General features: G+C 41.1%; 2 protein-coding genes across 7 annotated transcripts in view; both read right to left on the reverse strand.

Annotated features, from left to right (window-relative positions):
* Positions 1-774: 774 nt before the first annotated feature.
* Positions 775-12807, reverse strand: nradd (neurotrophin receptor associated death domain). The gene is made up of 6 exons (XM_033639920.2): positions 12387-12807; positions 7589-7721; positions 7066-7419; positions 4102-4318; positions 3830-3972; positions 775-2507 (listed from the first exon to the last, which is right to left on the reverse strand). The coding sequence occupies exons 1-6, from the start codon at positions 12423-12425 to the stop codon at positions 2194-2196; spliced, it is 1200 nt and encodes a 399-aa protein (XP_033495811.1). The 5' UTR covers positions 12426-12807; the 3' UTR covers positions 775-2193.
* Positions 12808-19073: 6266 nt separating this feature from the next.
* The window catches only part of nbeal2 (neurobeachin-like 2), a 43369-nt gene continuing 40749 nt past the window's right edge, over positions 19074-21693 (reverse strand). For all 6 annotated transcript variants that reach the window (XM_078171776.1, XM_033640756.2, XM_033640755.2 and 3 more), the window contains 4 exons: positions 20732-20893; positions 20490-20638; positions 20267-20402; positions 19074-20070 (listed from right to left, as the gene is read on the reverse strand). In XM_078171776.1, the coding sequence (XP_078027902.1) occupies positions 19966-20070; positions 20267-20402; positions 20490-20638; positions 20732-20893 (552 nt within the window). In that variant the 3' untranslated portion in view covers positions 19074-19965. The remainder of the gene's footprint in view (positions 20071-20266; positions 20403-20489; positions 20639-20731; positions 20894-21693) is intronic.

The following is a 21693-nucleotide window of genomic DNA, read 5'->3' on the forward strand; positions in this document are numbered from 1 at the left end:
TAAATTTACGGCAGCTTCGCTCATAAATACTATTTTATTCTGTGTTTCATTTAAAATTTCACCAAAAATAAACAGTTTGCACTACCAGGTCCTGTAGAGAAATTAAATTCTGCACCCCTGCATGAATATCAACAGTGAAAAAAACATGACTTTTTTTTTCAATTTTTAACTTTAAAACAGCAACTTTTTTATGTTTATGTGGGGAAGCTACCATTATATGCACATTGCTACTGCCAGCTGTGTGTGTATGGGTCATTGGCACTCTGTGTGCAGTACTCCCCTGCTGTTCGCACTTCGCCTTGACTCCAATACCTGCATTTGGTGTGAATACTTTAAAAAATTTATGGTGGAGGGAGGTCAAGCATTTTCCCCCAGTCACTCAGGGAGGCTCAAGAAAATATATTTGTAGCTTCAGGAGGGGCGAGATGAGAAAAAATAAATAAGTAAATAACGTCACACCCCAACCCACCCACTCCTCTAATAAATGACGTAGAGTCCCTTAGCCATTATTTTACGGTTACAGTTTTAACTGTTATTATAACAGTCGTAGCTATTTAAACCATTATTATTTAGCCATCCCTTTTACCTGTATCAACATCTCTGCCTGCTTGCCAACACACACACCCACACACCCACACATATATATTTCAAAATGAATTGAGCTACTCCACAGTCACACCATAAGTAACTGCAGAAGTATCCCCATGGTGAATCCCTGATCTGCAGCATTACTTCAGTATCATATTCAGTCCTTCTGTTACAACAAAAGAGCACTGACTTATCAAAGTTATTTATTAAATGAATAAAAAATCTTACAAAACACATTAAGGCATACCACTAGGAAATATATACATAAAACCATACATGGCTGGCGATAGAAAAAATATCAAACCATCTAAGGCCATCACATAGTGTAACTAGCACACTGCAGATGTCCATGGTTCTCATAGATTTTATTTAGTTTTATACTTGAAACGGTGGTGAAATAAATACAAAAGCAAGCTGGAAAGATTGGACACGAGCGTTGACGTGAACTTTTTTTTTCTGTCTACTATGAGAAATCAAGGTGACAAAAATGGAGCTGTGTCTTATGAATGTAAAGAGAATAGGTTAATTTCTATTCCCTTCTTCAGCCTTCACAGTTCATAAATGATCTCACTTTAAGCCATGACTTATCAAATTCATATTTAAGATATTTACAATCATAGATGATTATTAGGAAGAGCTAAGAAAGGTGTTTTTAAGAATGCTTCATTTTCTTGTCTTCTGATAAGATATGAAACATAACTGGTGCATAATATATCCTCAGTGTGAATAAATACCAAGGCTACGTAGTGACTGCAGCAGGAAAGAAACAAAAAAACAAGACAACAAACTAAAAAAACAATCTAGTGAGTAGGTCCCATGTACACATCAGATAAAGTCTTCTTAGCAACTGCAAGCATCATCGGGAGGGTTTGATCACTTGGCCACATAAACCCTTGACTGGGTTTCTTGGATTTTTCTTCTCTTCTTAGGCATGCACATGTGCACAGAAATGATCCCAAATAGGGAAAGTCACATCATGTTGGAAAGCAGAGTTGTTGGAAGAAACTATCTCCTTCTGGCAAAAAATCATCTGCAAAACCAAAGAGGTTGCTGAAGTTGTGATTCATAAAACCAGGCTAGCTTTACTAGAAATGATGATCTAAGCTGTATTTGTTTACAATGGTGAACGGAAGGCTGATATTTTTTAGTGGGGGTGGGGGACAAGTCTGATTGCTATCCAAATATCATGTAAACAGTGGTTTTTCGAATAATCACACTTGTGTGATGAGAGTAAACACATTATTCTGTTTCCTGCCACTAACCAAACACTCACAGTTACCAGGATTAGTGTGCATGTAAACAACTTTGTAAATGTACTTATTGTTGTGTATGTAGAGGTCATTGTTGTTCTAATCCAATGTGACCAGGTTTCTGCAGTGTCCGCTGAGTAAGGCGTTGAGGCTTAACCAGAATTAAAAAATGTTGTTCCCTCAAGTAAATAATACAAGAATATTTTTGTTCTCTTTGTAAAAACTGGATTGTAAGTGTCCAACAAAGCAATCTGGATCATGATCAATGACAGGTGCTGATATCAGAGTGCCATCCTTGTCATTTCAGAGTTCTTCACACGAGTCTGTCAGTGTCACATGTTCATTCAAGGAGCCGTCAGACCAAAGAAACACCCTGTGCGGGGCAGTTAAGAGCCGTTACCACGTCGGGCCTCTCAATGCGGGCCAGTGCAGAACACAGCAGTCCCAGAGTGGCGCCTTCTTTCTGGGCCCAGTTAGAGAGGAGCGTGTGAGCAGGGGCCTCTCCACGCCCAAACAGGTCCAGCTGTTCAGGCTCGTAGCCCAGCGCTGCGCCCAACTGCCTCCACCCCCGGCCCCCTCCCTCCTGTAGGAGGCGCTCCACCTCTTCCTGTCTGTTGGGGGGTAGGTTGACGTAAAGGCGGTTGTCCTGCTTGCTGTCCCTCTTCGTCCCTGTAGAAATCAACAACATTAAAAATTTATTTTCATTAATAATTGTAGTATGTATACTATTTATAATGCGCCAAATTAAAAGGTTAAAAGCATGGGTGTCATGCTACATTTCTTTTTGAAGTTCAACATTTCATAGGCGTGAAATTAGAAAGCTTCCATGTCATTATTCCTGTGGGAAACATCTGGAACTTAAAGGTGCCCTGTGGAGTTTTCATGTAAATAAACCCACGTTTAAATTCAGTGTTTCTTTCAAAAACCCACTCCTTAGCAAATGTGTCGAATGCATTTACTTCCTTATAATGAGTTTAAAGAGTCAATTTTTTTAAAGTATTTTGAAACCTGCATTGTTTACATCCATGTTCACTAGCTAGCAGCCTTCTTCAGATCTTTTTGTTGGCACATTGCTACGTTTTTTGGTGCATTGGTGCCATCGACTGTCCATCACTGGATAGCCAAAATCTGGTGTCAGGAAAGCATGTACATAGGCGTCTTTGTGAATTTACATAAAATAAAAGAAACAAATTGAGGACCGACTTACAAAAACAATGCTAAATAGCTAGTGTGCTAACTAGTGCTAGTGGGAAAATACTGCACAGGGTGGAGAAAAATAGCAGAGATGGGACCAAGTTATTGTTTTGCAAGTCACAAGTAAGCCTCAGGTCTTCACACTCAAGTGCCGAATCAAATGCCAAGTCATGACTGACAAGTCCCAAGTCATATTGCACTCTTCACACATTGTAATGCCATTTTAACAAGAGAGTGATTATATATTACATTTACCAAGATCACAAATGCTTTTTAAAATGTGTATTTATCTGTCGAAAACAAATTTGTTGGAAGTTGTTGCATCTCCGTCTGTAACTGTTTTTTGTGGCTGTCTCCTGCAACTTGACTGGATGCCGTCAAATTGATTCAAACATATTGGATCATCTGGGGAATTAAGTGTCGACGTGCTGGGAATAAGTAACATTAGCTGATTCAGGAAATGAAGGGAAATAAAATGATTTGTGCCACACTTTTTAAATAACATTTTTAAGTCTTTTGGCTTGAGGGAAGTATTTTCAAGTCAGAGGGCTCAAGTCCAAGGGAAGTCACAAGTTATTGGTGTTGAAGTTCAAGTGAAGTTGCAAGTCTTTTTTGCTTTTGTCACATCTAAAGTCGTCAAATTTTTGACTTGAGTCCGAGTCATGTGAATGGAGTCCGCAGCTCTGGAAAATACGTTTTGTCAGAAAATGAAATTTCCTGTTTCTAATAAAGTCCTTTTATATTGGAAAGTCCCACATCATTTTAAGTTTTATTAACAAGGCCTGTGTCTACCACACCTTTGCTGGGCTGGTTGTCCTGCAGGCTCTGAGAGTCCAGAAAAACACCGCTGTCACTTTGAAGCTTTTCTCCCTCTGGAGATGCTCCCAACTCAGCTGCACGGGCCTTAGAAAGAGCCTTCTTCTGTTTACACGATCTCCAGCTAAGAAGAGCAGAAGAAAACAATGTGAGTTAAGCTAACCACTGAGAGCTATTTTTCATCTCAGAGCCAATCTCTTCATCTTTATCACATCCATTTAAGGACTAGGACCCATCCCTAGTGAGGACTCACCATTTATAAGCCACATAAAGAAGCAGACCCAGCACCACGGCAGCCAGGACAGACACATAGGCCAGAATGTTGTTGCTGCCGCTCTCATCTTGTGGGGTAAACTTGTGCGTTCCAGGGGCAGGACTGGTCTGCCCTTCCATCCCCTCATCGACAACTGGCCAGCGAGAAGCATCGGACCCACCCTGAGCAGGACGGGACAGAATGTGCAGCTTCTTGTCTATTGAGATTGAGAAAGAGAGGGACGTGTCAGGGGCTGTATCGTGCATCTGCACATATGCACATCAGAGACACATTTGGGCTGCATAAATTAGGGCCTGAAATAATTCCACAGAAGCCTGTACGCCTGATGTAATAATAGCCCCAGTCGTCCCGGTCCCCTGGAGTTTTGAATCCTTTCATTGCCCCTGCTTCCAGCCTCGTTCTCCCTCCTGCGGTCTGCCTATTTTAGGATCAAACACTCCATGGTACCGTGCTGACCCCTCGGGGGTCAAAGGGTCATGACATATGGACCCAGAGTGTGTACAGATGACCTTACTCCTGGAGAGCGAGTGTAGCCATTTGGGAGCGAGAGGACTAGTTGTCAGGGTCAGCAGCCTCCCTTGGCCTTGAGGTTTTTGGGGGCAGTTAACCTAAAGACCTGTCAAGCTCATACCAATTGGATTACAGCACTTAAGTGGGCTCTTTTTTCACTACTCATGTTTCTCAGCTCAGAGTGTTACAGAGTGTTCACATGAGGTGTGGATGCAGGTGTTGACCACATGTCCTTGTATTCTCACAGGCCCCTCCGACTCCCTGTCCCCCTCCCTTTAGCTCATTCTTTTATCTTTTTCTCTTGCGTTTCAGATCTTTAAAGGATAAAGCTGGCACTACCACAACTGGCAAATCCCATTAAAAGACCAAAAAGTCTGTCTTTCTGTACTTTTCTAATTTTCTTACTATGTCTGTGGCACTCTTCCCCAAGCCCAGTCATTCCTACTGAAGACATTTTTAAAAACTGGCCACAAATTTATAGCAACTTTTTTCCAAAGGTAATGTAATTTACTAAAACAGAAAGGGCTGTTTTTAACAAATGACATTTAAAAAGCAGTAAACTGTGTTCACTGGGTACTTTTTTCAGCTGTGTATAATTAATTTAACATTAAAGGAATACTTTACCCCATGAATGATCATTTGTATATGAATCACTCACCCCGAGTTGCACTGAATTTTTAAAAGAAAACTTTATTTTTCTCACATGCCTCCAGTGAATGAAGACTCCAAAAACTCAGGACATTCTTGATCAATTGAAGTCAAAGGGGTCCACATTTAACAACAGCAAAACTATCACAAAACATCTGTTTACAAACTCTTACACGACTCCTGCAGTATAATCCAAGTCTCATTCATCCAATCATATACTCAGTACTTTCCAAACACATGCACTTTCTTTAAGACCTTGCTATTTAAAACTGAACTCAAAGAAAAACATATTTATGCTCTCTTTAAAGCCAGACTCAAAAACAGTAATTTTACTTTGGTGAACACGAGAGCTTCTGGTCTACTGCCGCCTCAATCTGTAGTTTGTTTTTGTAAAGCCCCTTTCTCACTGGACAAAAAAAAAAAAAAAAACACCAACACCCACTAACATCTGGCGTTTGTATTTAATGGGAAAGGTTACAATCATTCCCAGGACAAATGACTCAGCAGTTGTCATGCGTATTTATCGGCTCCAGCTCCGATCTGCAGTCTATTGCCTATTTATAACAGGTTTTCCAGAATTTAAAAAACTGCATACACGCACTAATTTTGAACGTAAAAGGTGTATTTTTATGTGATTTTGCTGGATCCAAACTAACCCTTCAAAACACATAAGTCACACAATACAAACAAACTGATCAAGGCAGCAGTAGATCAGCAGCTCCCGTGTTCAGCAAGGTAAAAAAGATCTTGTCAAAAGAGTCTGGCTTTGAAGATAGCAAGGATAAGTTCCCCTTTCAGTTCAGATTCAAATATGAAGGTTTTAGTTCAAATGCATGTGTTTGGAAATATCGGAGCAAAAAAAACAAAAGACCGGATAAATGACAGGATTATACTGCACAAGTTGTGTGTTTGAGTTTGTAAACAGATACTGACTGAAGATAGACCGATACATCGGCCGGCCGATATATCGGGCTGATATTTGAGTTTTTTACTTGTATCGGCATCGGCTGATACGCCGTGGGTTTGCGGATTTATTTTTCCCTGGCATGATTTACAGACAGGCATCCACGGGCAGCTCTGTGTTGCCGGAAGACCCTGCAGCGCACATGCAGCAAATCCTGCTGTGTACAGTAGTTGTTGTTTTATTTATGCTTCAGCTTAAATATTTGTTTATTTTATAAAGACATTACTGGAAGATTTAAGAGCACTGAACTCTTTTTTTATTTGAATGTATAATAATAATAATATTCTACCTGTTCTACCTCAACTTTCCATCTTGTTTTAGTATTTTTTACTGTTCAATAAATGTTTCTTATTTTAAACTTGAGACCTGTAATATTTGTTATCATTGTGTCATTTTTTTAATGTAAATTGAGGGAGCAAAAGCAGTATCGTCCCCAAATATCGGCTCAAGAAAATTGGCAGTCCATAATCGGTCATCGGCTAAGGGCGATGGAAAAAAATCGGTATCGGCATCGGCCCTAAAAAATCCATGTCGGTCTATCCCTAATACTGACCCCGGGTAAGTAATTAATATCCAGATATTCATTCAGTGAAGTATTCCTTTAACTAAGTGGTTGGACAACAATGTAGGTCTATGGCACAAAGACATTAACTCTTTGGCTCACACATACGGTGAATAGTTGTTAGTTTTGTGAAATTAATTCATTGCTGTTTTGGGTCTTTTATTTGGATTTGTTAACAATAACACAAACAGAGAATATCAGCAGATTTGTATTTAAAATCCAATGTATCTTGTCTGTCTAAGTCTTCCTTACTACTCACCCATGCAGAGCGTGTCTGAGTTGGGCATGCAGTGTCGGATCTCCACCTCGCTGTCCGAGCACTGGGTGCAGGTCTGGCAGGGTTTGGTGCTAGTAATCTCCTCAGAAAATGTTCCCGGGCCACAGATCTGGCACTGCGTATTTCCCTGAAGGCCACAGTCCCGGATGACACCCTCGCCACGGTTGCATTTGGAGCAAGGCGCACACAGGTGGTGGTTGCTCAAAAAGAAGAAGCCATTGTCACATTCGCATTGTGTTTCTTGAGTGGCAGTGCAAGCGGCCACCATGGGAACACTAGGTGGGCACTTGGCACAGGGAATGCAAGGGCCGAGGCCCTCAGACGAGGAAAACGTTCCTGGGAAACAGATAACAAAATCAGTACCAGTCTGGATAAACTGTGTTTCTCTCACAAATATCAGTGACGCAGTGCAGTTAAATTCTCTTGAGGGGCTGACAGAGATAATGATAAGGCAGGTAAAACATATTCCGCATCGGCGCAGTAACATTAGATTATAACTGCTTACCCTGTGGGCATGGTGTGCACTTGGTATCCTCTTCCCCACACTGTACCTCCACTTCAAAGCCAGCGGGACACAGACTGCAACACTGCCCTGATTCAGTGAACTGGCCGCTGGCACAGGCATCTCCAAGAGTAACCTGCAGTAAATACATAGCACTTAGAAACAAATAGCACCACTGTTTAAAAAAACAAACACTATCTTAGCTCTTGGGCCTTTCATAATCAACTGTCTTTATTTTGACACAACAGTCACAGGATTCATCATGTTTAACTGAGGTGGTTGCCAAATTAAAAAAAATAAAAAGAAAGTTTTTTTTCTTTGTCCAAGGAGTTCTCTGTCTTATACCGCATGTGGGAAGAAAATCACACACACATCCGGCCCCTGTGCAACTGAAGAAGCGGGGAACTGGGTGAACTGAAAATGGCCTTTTTTTTTATCTTTCTATCTGCCTCAGTTTTCACCGTTAAAGTGCTCTGAGTCCTTATCTGCAAGTGGGTAATGGCGAGCCCGGCTTGAGTTATGACATGAGGGATAGATCAGACATTCCTAAAGGCCTGTGCAGCAGGGCTGGTGCCTGACAGGAGTGGCTGGCTTTAATCAGATGGCTTTAGACCACTGGAAAGAATAAGACATGAAGGAAGGGTGAAGGAAAACACTCAGAAAAGAGGAAGGAAGAAGTAAAAAGAGCTTCCGCCCTCCCACTTACTCCAAAATCAACACGAATGACAATGTGTAACTGTGTGTGTGAATACAGTGTATGTGTGTGTATTTCTTGACATCAGAAAGCCGGGGGGGGGGGGGGGGGGCAGTAATATAAAGGAGACAGTTTCAGCCCCAGGCAAGGGTGTCAGTTATCCAAGGCTGCCCAGCATGCAAGTGTCTGTTTGGGTGAGAGGGGGCCTTTGATGTCGCAGGTGTGTCTACGAAGGTCAGTATTTCACTAACTCCCCTTCTCCAGGCTCTGAGCGACGGCATCTTAAACATGCACACATTTAAGGGAGATTGGCCCACTCTGCCTCGGGGCTGACAAGAGCAAACAGATGTCTAACAGCTAACCTCCTGCAAAGGGGAAAAGTAACAGCTAAACAACTCACTGATGTCTCTCTTTGTCTCTGAAGTCTGCCAACAAACACAAGCAACGTGTGCGGACCTGCAGAGCCTCCAACAAAAAGTCCACCAGAAACATAAACACACACACACACACACACACACAGTGTGCCATGCCCCTAGTCACAAAACACTGAAATGTTCCATGCTGATACTACAGGAGAACCAGCTTTGAAACTGGGCTCGTCTCGTTCCAAAAACAACACCCAGTTTTACTGCGCCGCTTACAGAGGAGCCTGATGATATCTGAGCACCAGCCACAGAACCCAGATCAGGGGTATTAGGGTGTCGGGGTGGTGGAGTCCAGCAGGCAGGAACCAGCAGGATGTTTGGAGCTGGCAGACTGTGACTGAGCCTGGACCGTAATAACTTGTAGTCACTGAGGCTTCCTGGCAGCTCTGGTGGGTCCTCTTCTTGTGACAGATGGAGCTCCTCTGCTAACACTAGCTAACCTCTTAGCCCTCAATCTACGCTTTGATAAATATTTGGTGACAGTGGCTTTGATTTATTTTGATCTTCAGCTTGGATTTCTGTCATTTCACGGAGCCTGGTGTGAGTCAGGGCTGGTGGAGCTCTGTAAGCCTGCCTGGAGGGCAGGAACTGCCAAAGGCTTGGCACCGCACCCACTGGTGCCCTGCACACAATGAAATATTTAGTCCATGCCCCACTAGAGACAAGCGGGAACAATGATCTAGTCAGTAGAGGTATGACTAAGACACTACTGTATATAGAGTGTTAATAAATGTAAATATTACTACATATGGGTATCACTAAATTTTTATTGGTATGAGAGAACATTCTAGTGTGCAATTTATATGTATTAGACGTAATACTACAATCAAATGATAAGGTTTACACTGTATGATTTCAAACTACATTATCATTACAGAAAATTAGACAAATAGGTGTAGATTTCAGGAGGGACGCAGGGGACATGCCACCCTTAATATTTAGAACATGTGCATGTGCACCCAAGGCAAGACATAAAAAGTAGCAAATGATTTTTATTTTGACAAAATCACAGACATTTATTTTATAAATGGATGCAGAAAATGCACAGATTGGTAAACAGGGTGTCGACAGGTTTCAGACACTTAAATTTAAGGCTTTTTATGACATTTTCAAGATGATTTTGAACCAAATTTAGGACTGATTTTTGGACTATTTTCCGTATTCAAGCAGTACAGTATAGTATAGTATAAAGGCTAGTAGTATATATGTGTGCCAGTGCAGAGGTAGGGTTATGTAGGAATATGGTTATTAGAGAGATTTAGGTTAATCTACATTTTGCAAACAGATAATTGCAATTTTAAAGTTAAAAGACAGTACTGGTTTCTATGGTACATTTAAAGATTTGCAGTATCAGAAATTTGGACATTCACACTGAAGAGCTTGACTCATTTTGACTAAATTAAAAGATGGATAAATCAAATTAGATCAAATGTACCTTGCAAATCCAAATTTAAGACTATGTAATGACTCTTAATGCCTATTCTTTGTAGATTGAAGACATTTTAAGACTTTTTAAGAACCTGCAGACACCCTGCTGCATTAAAAATCACCAGCATGCAGGAAATTAAGTGTTGAATGCTCAGAATTTTCAGGCGGAGGACCCTCTGTTTCATACTTATGCCACTAAATGTTAAAATAAAACCTGCACCCTTCACTGGACAAAATTACCAATAAATCCACCTCATGACAAAAAGTATTCATGCTCCTTTCCCGTTATGCTTTTCTTTAAGTTTTGTAACATGTAAGGTCAAAATAAAACTTAAAAATAAAAACAGTTTTACTTTAGCGGTGCATAAATCAACAATATCCGACTTAGGTGTCATATCCATCTTACAGGCAAAGATTAATTTGCATGCACCAAATACTATTCGTTCTTATCTGCAGCTTTGGGGGCAGAAAGTCTGAAGAGAAAGGGGGGCTGCAGTTGCTTTTTCCATTAAGGTAAGAAGCTGCAATCTGAAGGGATTCCCCAGTGAGAACAGACGGACCACCGAGGAGCAAACTGCTTTCAATGGGGCTCTCAACTCCACGGCTGCCGGAGTCACTCAGTCATCGCGGATCTCACACACGCACACACACACACACACACACACACACACACACACGCTACATTTCAGCATTCTCTATGCCCTTTTGAAGTGAGGCCACTTTTGAAGGTGCGTAGGCTGGAGTTTCCACAGTTAATCTAATCTTCGTGAAAATAAACACACAAAAGGATGCTCTCTTCCTGTGAAGACGACGACCCCATGAGCCTGTGACGGCAGCAGACAGAGGTCTTTCAAGCACACACGGCCTTAGCTGAGGGAAAGTTGTCAGAGCTGCACATCCCTTCTGCGCTGATTACTGTCATTAGTACATAGGGAGCATCAGGGACAAATTAAAGGACATGAGTTTCACCCAAAACTATGATCCTGACTCAAACAAGACAGCACACAGTGATCTGTTAACCTTTAATCTGCTGATTCTCAGCTCACAACAAAGAGCGGAGAGGTGGTTCAGATTTCTAAATTATCCAGTAGTCTGCCCCCCACAGAAATCTGCTTAACTACTCTATGGAAATTCAAATAACTGTGGTAACAAACTAAGCTAGACCCCCACTTACACACACACACACACACACCACAAACTGGGAGAAAATTGTGATAATTGCTTTGCTCCGGATATCCAGACCCCAGCTATACTGAACACTCGGCCACATTTTCTCCAGGAATAAGCAACAAATATGGCAACATGTCCAGGCAACAGTTACCAGTGTGCTCATATACTGTTAAATACAATGGACTTCTGCATTAAATCATCCACTGAGTAATGACAGAGGCATTTCCCAGCACAAACACTTTTCAGTAGGCTAAAGAAACAACCTCAAAGTCACGGTTTGTTTGAAAAACAGCATCTTAAATTTCAAAAAAAGGAATCTTTCTGACACCCTGATGATAGGACAGAGATAAACATCTTTCTAAGAACTGATGTTTTATCTAAATACTTTGATCTAACCAAAGTGCTTTGACTCCATGGAGCGTGTTCAGACAGGACTACAAGCCCCATGGGCTTTGTGAGGTAGATGAGTGTCAAATTATTGTCTGTAACAGTGAAGGCAGGGCCCTTCTTCTGACACTGATCACAGCTTAATGACAAGCTATCAAACATACTGGAACTATAATTTGTTCATAAAATACAACATTTATCACAGTATGGGTGAATAATATTGGTTAATTGTGTGCTCCTGTGTTTTGTCTGATGTTCAAAGTTCATTCACTCAGAGTCTGAACATATTTGAGAGATGTTTAGTGATAGTGTAGATGTACAGTAGGTAGGCCACAGCCCAAGACAAGCAGCATTATAGGAAAATAAGAAGCAGTTTGACTTTACTGTGTTTGAGAAATCAAATCTGATGTCTCCTCTCAGTCTTTCACTGTGATTTTCCATCTTCAGATTGACTACAGACATATTCACCCAACAGGGGCCGTGTGACACAGCCTTAATGAAACATAGCTCTGTGGTGTAACACAGATTTCCTTTGGGAACAATGGTGTAAGACTCAACTCTGTGGCTGAAGCTCACAATAGCTGCTATTATAATGTTTTGGAGATGAGAGTGAGAAATAAGAAATCAGCAGATTATAGAGGATTTAGAGTGGTGGAGATAGTGTGTGTTAGTTAAACAGTAATGAACTGTTGCTTACTTTTAACAGCAGAAGCGCGCAGATGACAAACGGTCTCATGTCTGCAGTCTCCAAAATCCTCCTCGACTTCCGAGCGGACAGATGCGTCTATTTCTCAGTCTGCAGCCCTCAACAGTCGCAGAAAACGTGTCATGAAAACTTCCAGTTATCTAAATCTAACTGTAACACTTAAAAAAAACTAACTTCTCGCGAAACGTGCTGGTTCCGCAAGTTCGCTCATAGTCCACTAACCAGATTTCTTCTACTTTACGCACGGCTTCAAAGCGCAGGCTGTGTAATCCGTAGATTCTCCCATTGGCTTCTCTTAATGCATTTCCCTGCTGATACTGTGCAACTTAACACAAAGTTTCTTCTGTTTCAGCTGGCAGGATGCGTGGACCGCCGCCTCTTTCGCAGCTTTGCAACAGATGAGGCAGGAAAAAAGCTCCTGCAAGCTCTCCTGGGCCTTTTTCTCCTCCCATCTCCTCGGCTTTCACTGCGGCTCTCTGATTGGCTGCATCCCTGCGACGCGCTGCTGGAAACAGAAATGTAATGGAAGAACTGCCATCAAGTCTGTCATTGTTACTGTATGTGTGTGGATATATGACTGTAAAACCCTCTTATATATATTACCAAATAGTTAAAAAAAATATTACAGAGCAGTAGGCTGATCTATGGAGGCCAAAAAGGGCTCAATATTGAATGAATGAATAAGTGGGATATTATGGAATTCAAAAAATACATGAATAAGTAAGGACAAAACATTAGTGGTGCCATATAATCAGGCTGCTGTAAGTGCATTTACCTTAACACATGGACAACTTCAGGTGCTTGTACTTTACTTAAGTGCCATACAACTTCAATTAATAGCCCGGGCCAATATTCGCTTAAATCACAGAACTCAAGGGGCCTATTTTAGGGACAGGCGTCTATATGAGACAGGCCTTTAGTTCCTTTCACACAAAACTGTTGCCCAGCAAAGATCGGGCAACACAATCAAATTGTTTACTTAAACCAGTATGAATATTACTCGTATAAAAATTAGGTTTCAGATAAAATATTAGTTATGAATCACTCATTTGATCTAGCTCCAACAGACATCAGAGAGAGAGCATTATGGCACCCGAGGATTACGGCACCTGGCATACTGTCACAACACCACTTTATCCTGTTTAAACAACACTCACAACTTGGATTCATTTTCATGAAAAACCCTTTTGAGTCTTTTGATCTGAGGACCCCTATGGACTCAAGGAATATGAATAATTTACAGGGTAATCGAGGAATGGACACATAATTTGAGGTAGCCAACAACCCGCTTTTACACATCTGGACAACTTCTACAAAAAAAGAACTGCTTGGCAACCAGACCAGGCGTCTAATTGAGACAGGCATTTATTCGTCAAAATGTGTAGCCACACTGGGTTAGTAAAAGAGACTAGGCTTTTAATTGGAGTTTTACAGCATTTCCATTTGATGCCAATTAATGCACCCAATTAGTTTGTTTAGTTACTATGGATCAAACAGGTATTGCATAGAAATAGTTAAAATACTACTTACACATTAACATTTAAGTAATATCTGATAGTTTAACACTAATATTCACCATTTTACTGCAGTACATTTTGCTCATGATACTTAACAAACCTTAACTTAAATAACATGTTTCAATGCTGGACTTTTACTTATGATGGAGTATTTATTTTTTTTCTTGTGGCATTTTCACTCATGCATCTGAGTACTTCATTTATTAAAAAACCATGGGATAGTCAGATTCTAATTTATGAAATGCTATTTCATACTAATATTTTTTTTTCTCTATTAATTCATAGAATTATTAGTATCATTATGTGTTGTTTATCTGCTTATTTAACACTTTGGATGATACTAATACAGATTAAGGTTGCTGGCACTGGTGAAAAGAAAATCGGCTACATTTAATAGAGTATTGTACTCATGCACAATTTTGAGGTACTTGTACTATTTCCATTTTATGATATTCTACAACAGTTCAGAGTCAAATCTCGTACATTAACACTCCAGGACATTTATGATGGCTTTAGTTACTTTGTGCATTCAGATTATTAATACAAAAGAAAATCAACCAACAAAGTAGTTAATGATATAATAATAATAATAATAATAATAATGAAATATGCTATATTATACTGAAATGAATCATTCTGCGTATTGCATATTTTTACTTTTGTTATTTTAATATATTGTGCTGCTAATACTTTTGTACTTAATGTAATATTTTCAATGCATAGCTTTAATGTGTAACAAAGTATTTCTACATGGTGACTGACATTGCTACCTTTACTCGAGTACAAGATCTGAGTACATCTTCAGTCACTGGCTGCTGAGACCTCAAAGGTGTCCTGTTGGGAGGTTCAGATGTTTAATAAAGACTTGGCATAATCCTATAATTATGTTCCTGATTCACAGTAATAAAATGTGTAAAAACAGCTTTTCATATTAGGCTTACACTCTTAACTATATTCCTAAAACTTTTGTGACAGTGAAAAAAAACACATGTGGATCTGAGGACGACATCTCATCAGATGGATCTCTGTGACATGACACCAGTTTACAACGCCACAGGGCTACTTACACAGAGCTGTGATCAGTTGTTATCAGAAACAAAAGAGAGCATGCGAATCAAACAAGATGCTCTGAAGAAGAAGTGCATGTTTGATCTCGGCAACTCAAAAGATTAGAAAACCAACGCAGGGTAAATTACACACCTTGTAAATTCTAGTGAATGCATCGCAGGGGGCTCCGGGGACTTCAGAGGAAAACAAATGGAGAGATCTCTTAGACACAATACTACTTGCACTTCAAAGCCTGCTGAGGGACGAGAGGAGACAGGCAGAGAGGATGTTCCTGCTCTGATAAAACTTGAGACCGCATTTCAGTTTCTCTCATTATACACGCAGACAGACACAGAAACTCTGACTTGCTTGGATTTTAATTATGTCTGTATGCATGCATGCTTTGAGCGTCATCCACACTGACAAGTGTTTTTTATTCAGTATTATTGGGGTCATTCAAGTCTTATTTTCATAAAACAAGTGAAAAACAAACTCTCTCTTTTTAAAATGTATGAAACTTAATGTGTTTATTTGATCATTTATTAGATATTTGCTCCAGTCTTGCCAAATAGTTTTTGTCTATTATTGTTTTTTCCAGTACAAACCAACTTCTTTCAAGTTTCTTTTCTGAACACACTCTTAAAGCAAGTAGATTTATATTGGCAGAAATGTTGCAGTGATTTTATCACACTGGCCCTTTTTTCACTTCTTCTAAGAAAAAATGGCTTCCAGGAGAAAACTATTTGGTAACGTGGAGTTTTTTTTGCAGTTCATGAGAGAAAAGATCAAATAAATGGTAAATAAACACACATTTATCAGCAACCAGACAAATAAACAGTTCCCCTCACTTCTTTATTCTTTACTTGTCTACATCATCTTGCTGTAGGGCCGCAGACCCTTTATCTGAGGGCCGAGTTCCTCTGTGGTCATACATGGGTGGGAACGATAAGGCAGCTATTAAAAAAACATGATCTTGTGGACCAGAGGGGGAGAAAAGGAGAGAAGGAGGAGGGGGAGGACTGATGTCGTTGACGGAGGCCTATTTGAGGGCTGTTGCGGTTCTTGGCAGGAACAACTTGAACAACACCAAAATTGCAGCATTTCACGACATCTATTCCCTGCGCCTGCCCTCGGGTCTGGAGAGGTCAGAGGGAGATACTGCCAATAACCAGGAGCGAGGTGTCAACCCCTCCCACCATTGTCAGTGGAGCCACATGAGAGTGACTGCATCCCTCCTCGCCCTCCTACTCCACTTCCCTTATTCTCTATTCTGTGGTTTGTATTTGACCGGGGGTCTACAGGTTGGTTTTATCACCCGACTCGCCCCTCCCCATTCCTCTGAATTGTACCCCCAGAGGTGTTTATGGGGAGGCCGACAGGATGTTCGGCCCACCAGGAGATCAAAGTCTCCTCTTCAAGTAAATGTGCTCACTGTGACCTTTTCAACTCTAATAGGGTTAACATCACAGACGCATGCAAGGCTGGGATTACAGTAGAGGAGCTGGATGATCTACGTCGTGGCAGCAGATCAGTTTCCTTCCTGCTGCGGTTCACACACAAGAATCAGAGCTCATTTTTCAGTAATGGGTGATCATCCTCAGGATATGGGCAATGGTTCACAGAAAAAAAAGATTCCTGAATATAAGTGTGCAGTCACAATTACTGGCCATATTAGGACAATTTCAAAAGGAAGCATTGAGACTGTGAATATGAGAAAACACACAGACATACAGACAATCAGGATTCCCACTGTGAAGTTACGAGGAGCACAGGCTGATTGATTTTTAAAAAGTAAAGTGTATTTTCAACATCTTCCAAGAGCAATACAAAAGCTAAATAATAATCCAAATACAAGGCAGTGCTGGCCTTCGCTCAGGGCTTTTTGAAGGATGACTGTGGATTTCAATCAAGACTTTTGAACAACAAATAATATCAGACACATAATGACCTCGACCTACTTATTTATAGAGGATTAAGACTGTAAAGGCCCAGTTCTGAAAAAAAAAAACTTCATACTGAGCTGAATAATTAGCTGAAATATCATGATCATAACATTTAGAGCACAACAGAGCAGCGTTACATGAAATGATATCAGTGTGCACAATAGCAAACATGACTATCAAATGTATAACTGAACAGCTGCTTATGCAAGCAATCCTTTATATCCACAGAGAGTGATTTTACAGTTGCTGTATGTCATTTGAATGAAACATAATTTCAGAAAGCCTGAACAGATTTTGTGTATAAATTCATAAGTTGACATTACCAATACAGCCTCTACTATATTTGCTTACACTTAAAGGGACAGTACACCCCCAAAATCAGAATGCATTTTTTGCCTCTTACGTGTAGTGTTATTTATACATCAAGACTGCTTTGGTGTGAGTTGCAGAGTGTTGGAGATAACGGCCACAGAGATGTCTGCCTTCTCATGAATATAATGGAACTAGATGGTACTCAGCTTGTGGTGCTCAAAGCGTCAAAATTATGCATTTGAAAAACTCAACAGCAGTGTCTCTTTCAAGAAATCATGACACGGTTACTGAAGATAATCCACGGACCTTGTTGTGAGGAGTTTCATGTAGGCACTATTTTCTTTCAACCAAACTACACCCACTTATTGTATCACCGTGCAGAAAGAAGCGTGCATTCACCAAGCGGCAACCTTCAGGGCTGAAAAATAAATCCAATGTCCAAGTGCCAAAACCTGCAGTTCCTCTAATGGCCACTTGAAGCTGGCTCCAGAAGCCAGTCAGTCCCCATAGACCCCCATGTTAAAATGCCCAACTTAACAGCAGAAATAAACATGTTTACAGCCTGGTACAAAAAAAACCCAACCAGTTCATGACAACTGTAGTTTATATAACTCACCTGCTTACATTTCATTAAGGCTTTAAGTAATGCATATTAAGTGGTGCGTCACTTCGACTGACAGGCTGTCTGTGAGGCGTCGCTGCAGTCTGAGTCAGCTCCACTCTATTGTCCAAACATGGTCACTTCTGGCTCCAAAAAAACCCAACAAGATGGTATGGTCAAAAGGCAGGAGTCAGGCCTCAAAATGTGTCTGCAAACCAACTGGTAAAATCACGGTAGCTATGTGGCAGCTGGCGTCTACTTATGGACGCAAGGCTTCTGCTCCTGTCAGGCTTGCAAGCTGCCAACATTAATGCCGTCTTCCTTGGCTGAGCTGTAATGTTTGATAGCTAAGCGATGCTAGGTGAGCTAGCAGTATGCAGCACACTTCCTTCTGTGCAGTGATTCGGTTGGCTGGTGCAGTTCAGTACAAAGAAAATAAAATAGTTCCTATATGAAACTGCTCACAACAAGGTCTGTGGATCATCCTGAGTAAGCAGGTCATAATTTCTGGAAAGAGACATTGCTGTTGAGTTTTTCAAAGGTATTTTTTGGTGCTTTGAGCACCACAAGCAGAGTGTCATCTAGTTCTGTTATATTTGAGGGAAGGCAGACATCTCTACGGCTGATATCTCCAACACTCAGCAACTCACACCAAAACTATCTAGACTGATAAACAGCACTACAGGTAAGAGGAAAAATATGTGTTTTATATTTTAGGGTAAACTGTCCCTTTAGGGTTATTCTTAGCAAAGCTTACAGAGACTAGGTAATTTGTGTGTGTGCTCAGTGTTATGGGTATTGCTTTCGCTCCAAATAGTTCCCTTTGTCTCTGTCCCGTCATGACACTGCATAACAACTACTTTGTTCCGACCACAGTAAAAGAAGCTGGCAGGAAGTGAATTCCTCTGAAACTCACTCACAGGCTTTTACGCTCACGTGTTTCAGAGTCATCATGTCTTGAGATGTTTTCAGTGCTTCGTAAAACAGCACAATAACAGTACAGGCAAGTATGTGCATCCAGCCAACAGTTTACTGAGTTCACAGACATCTTATCCACATCTGAGTCATAGTTGAGCAGTAAGGTGTGTTTAAATCAGATCAGCAGGGGTATAGTCGGACATATAGTGATCTTACATAGATGATTGGAATTCAGTGTTTATACATGGCTCGAGAGACAAGCTAAAAAGGCACTTTTCAGATAGAATAAAACAGGGATACAGTGTGTGATGAACAGAGTAATAATAAAACCAGTACAGACACATTTGTAAAGGTCTTTACTCTATTGTGTGTAAGGCAACAGGAGGCTCTCCTCTCGAGTTTCATTGCATCCAAGCTCCACAGTCATGATAAAAAAGTGAATATACTTCACATACTTGACCATTAAAGCAGTTATTGCTTTAATTGTAACAGTTTTACTTTGTTTAGAGCCTAAAGGAATGCAGGATTATATACTGTGGTATTGCAGTGCACTTCTGGTGCAAGGATCAGCAAATCCTGATGTTGACCGCTAAGGATCACAACACAGCACCGGTTCACGACCAGTTACCCCCTGTATCTTTCTTTACAAAGTCAACCCCCATGTGGAATTTACCAGTATTGCAACGTGGAAATCTCGAGCAACATTTACAGCAGTTTTCAAGTTTCCAGGAGTTTTAAGAAGGTGCCAACGCCAAAACAACGGCTTTGGGACATTCAACAGCGCAGGGATCACAGCTGTTCCTCTGATAAGGAAGAAGCCAAGAACATGAAGCCTGGAGTGTTCACAGCATTTCTTTTCTCTGTGTCTGAGGCCGTATGTGCATCAGCACGAGTCACATCCCTGAAATATGACTCACTGTATTTATAGTTCAACAGCGCTTCACAACCTCACACACCAAGCTCTTCTTCATCCACAAAAACAAGGCCACTCTTTGGAATGATGCTGATTAAAAACAGTACACAGCTGAAAATGAAATACGCAATAAAATATCAGTTAAGAATAAAAAAAGTGCACAGTGTATAGTTGCTCTCTCAGAGAGATCAGTGGCTGAGGAGGATAGTTTCCCAGCTTGTAAAGGGAACAAAGGATTTGTTGAGTCTGGCGAGCATCTCGGTGGTGCAGGTAGTATCTGCAGCCTACAGTTCTCAGAGTTCCTCCACCATTGCTCATCTCATTTGCCAGTACTCTCAGTTGGAATATACTCGGTTTCACCTGACGACACCTGAGAGATGCGACGGGAGCCCCAAAGGCGACGGGTGAATTGTCCTGAGCGGACCTGAGAACAGGAGTGGAAAACATGTTAATCTTCACTTAAGGGCTAAGATGGAGATGTTAGACCAAAGACGCTAAATTATCATCTGAAAAACCTGGTTTCTAACAAGCACTTAGCATATGATTACCCCTCTCTCCTCACGCACTCACACATACAAACATACACCGCCACCCAACTCCCGCATCTCATTGCTTCTCACCTCCTCTGGCTTCCCTGCCCCCACCACAATTAACTTCCCGTCCTCCAGTCCCACCAGGATGTGGCTGCACTCTTTGGTGACAGACAGACTCCTCACAGGGACCTTCAAGGCCAGGGGCGACACCGAAGCATCCAGGCTGTCAAACAGAGAATGAATTTTACTGTACAAACTGTCAATTGGCGGCATTGTAAGGAAGTTCAAACTATGTTCCCAATGCTTTTACCTGCATAAATCTCGTATGTGGAGGCTCCCCTGCATGGTCCCCAGTATGATATGTTCAGACACCAGGTGGAGAGCAGTCACCTGCTCCTCCATGGTGAAGGAGGACAGCAGACAGCCGTTTACTGAGTAAACATGAATGGAGTACTTGCCCTGGAGGAACAAGCAGAAATTTGGTAATGGTGCTGAAGCAGGTTGAAAACTTGTTTCTGTGTGTATGTATGTGCACTGTATTTATTAAAGCACCTTTCTGTTAGCTCGTTCCTCCAGCGAGGTCTGTACCACAATGTGGCCCTCCATGCCCACTTGGAGCTCAGAGATTTGGGCAGGTACACAGCTATCACCAGGAGGCCGCAGCGTTCGCAGGAACTGGCCTCGTCGGACAGTATGCACTATCACAGTCCCGTCCTGAAACACAGTGAACAGAAAGGGAGGGTCTACTTTTAGTGCATTATTTTTCACAACATTTTTTTCACAATGCAAACCAAAGCCACATGGACTCACAAGTAGCCAGTTTATTGGAGTCTTGGCAACCTGTCATGCTGCAACGTTTGGCAACAGAGAGTCTTAACAGATCAACGTAAAGCCCCTAAAACTGCAGCTAGGCATAATGGACTTTTATGTTCTGTGTATCTTCTCTAATTCAACTAGTTAGGAGCACATGGGGAAAAAGCTCAAAATGAGAATCAGCTAAAACGGTGGTTTACCCTTGCTCAATTTGATAAAATTATGCTTTCAAGGTTTGAAGAGCTGCTGGCTATATGATGGAAACATCTGTCTCTTCATACCTATAAAGCCTGTTATAGAGTTGTTTCCTGTAGCTGGTACAGATTACATTCGTACTTCTAATGAGCCACATCACAGTTTGCTTGGAGAACATCCAAGTATTGTTTTCAAGCATGCGTGGTTATTTATGTTGCACAGCATTTTTTAATACCTGTAAAAACCCACAGAACTCAAACAATATGAGAGGAAAAATGTTCATTCAATACTTGTGGGAAAAAAAAGTGTTACAGCTTCTAAAATGTGAGAATTTATACCAGTGACACTCAATTTACGACCATGGGGCCAAATGTGGCCCATGATAGGGTGCCGGGTGGCCCACTGACCTTTCTCTAATTTACACTCAAAATAAACTGATTTCACATTGGTGATATTTTTTGTACTTTGAATACAAGGCATCAGAGTGCATAAAAAGCATCAAGTTG

The sequence above is a fragment of the Epinephelus lanceolatus genome, chromosome 10 (genome assembly GCF_041903045.1).
Source record: "Epinephelus lanceolatus isolate andai-2023 chromosome 10, ASM4190304v1, whole genome shotgun sequence".
In the NCBI taxonomy this organism is placed as follows: Eukaryota; Metazoa; Chordata; class Actinopteri; order Perciformes; family Serranidae; genus Epinephelus; species Epinephelus lanceolatus.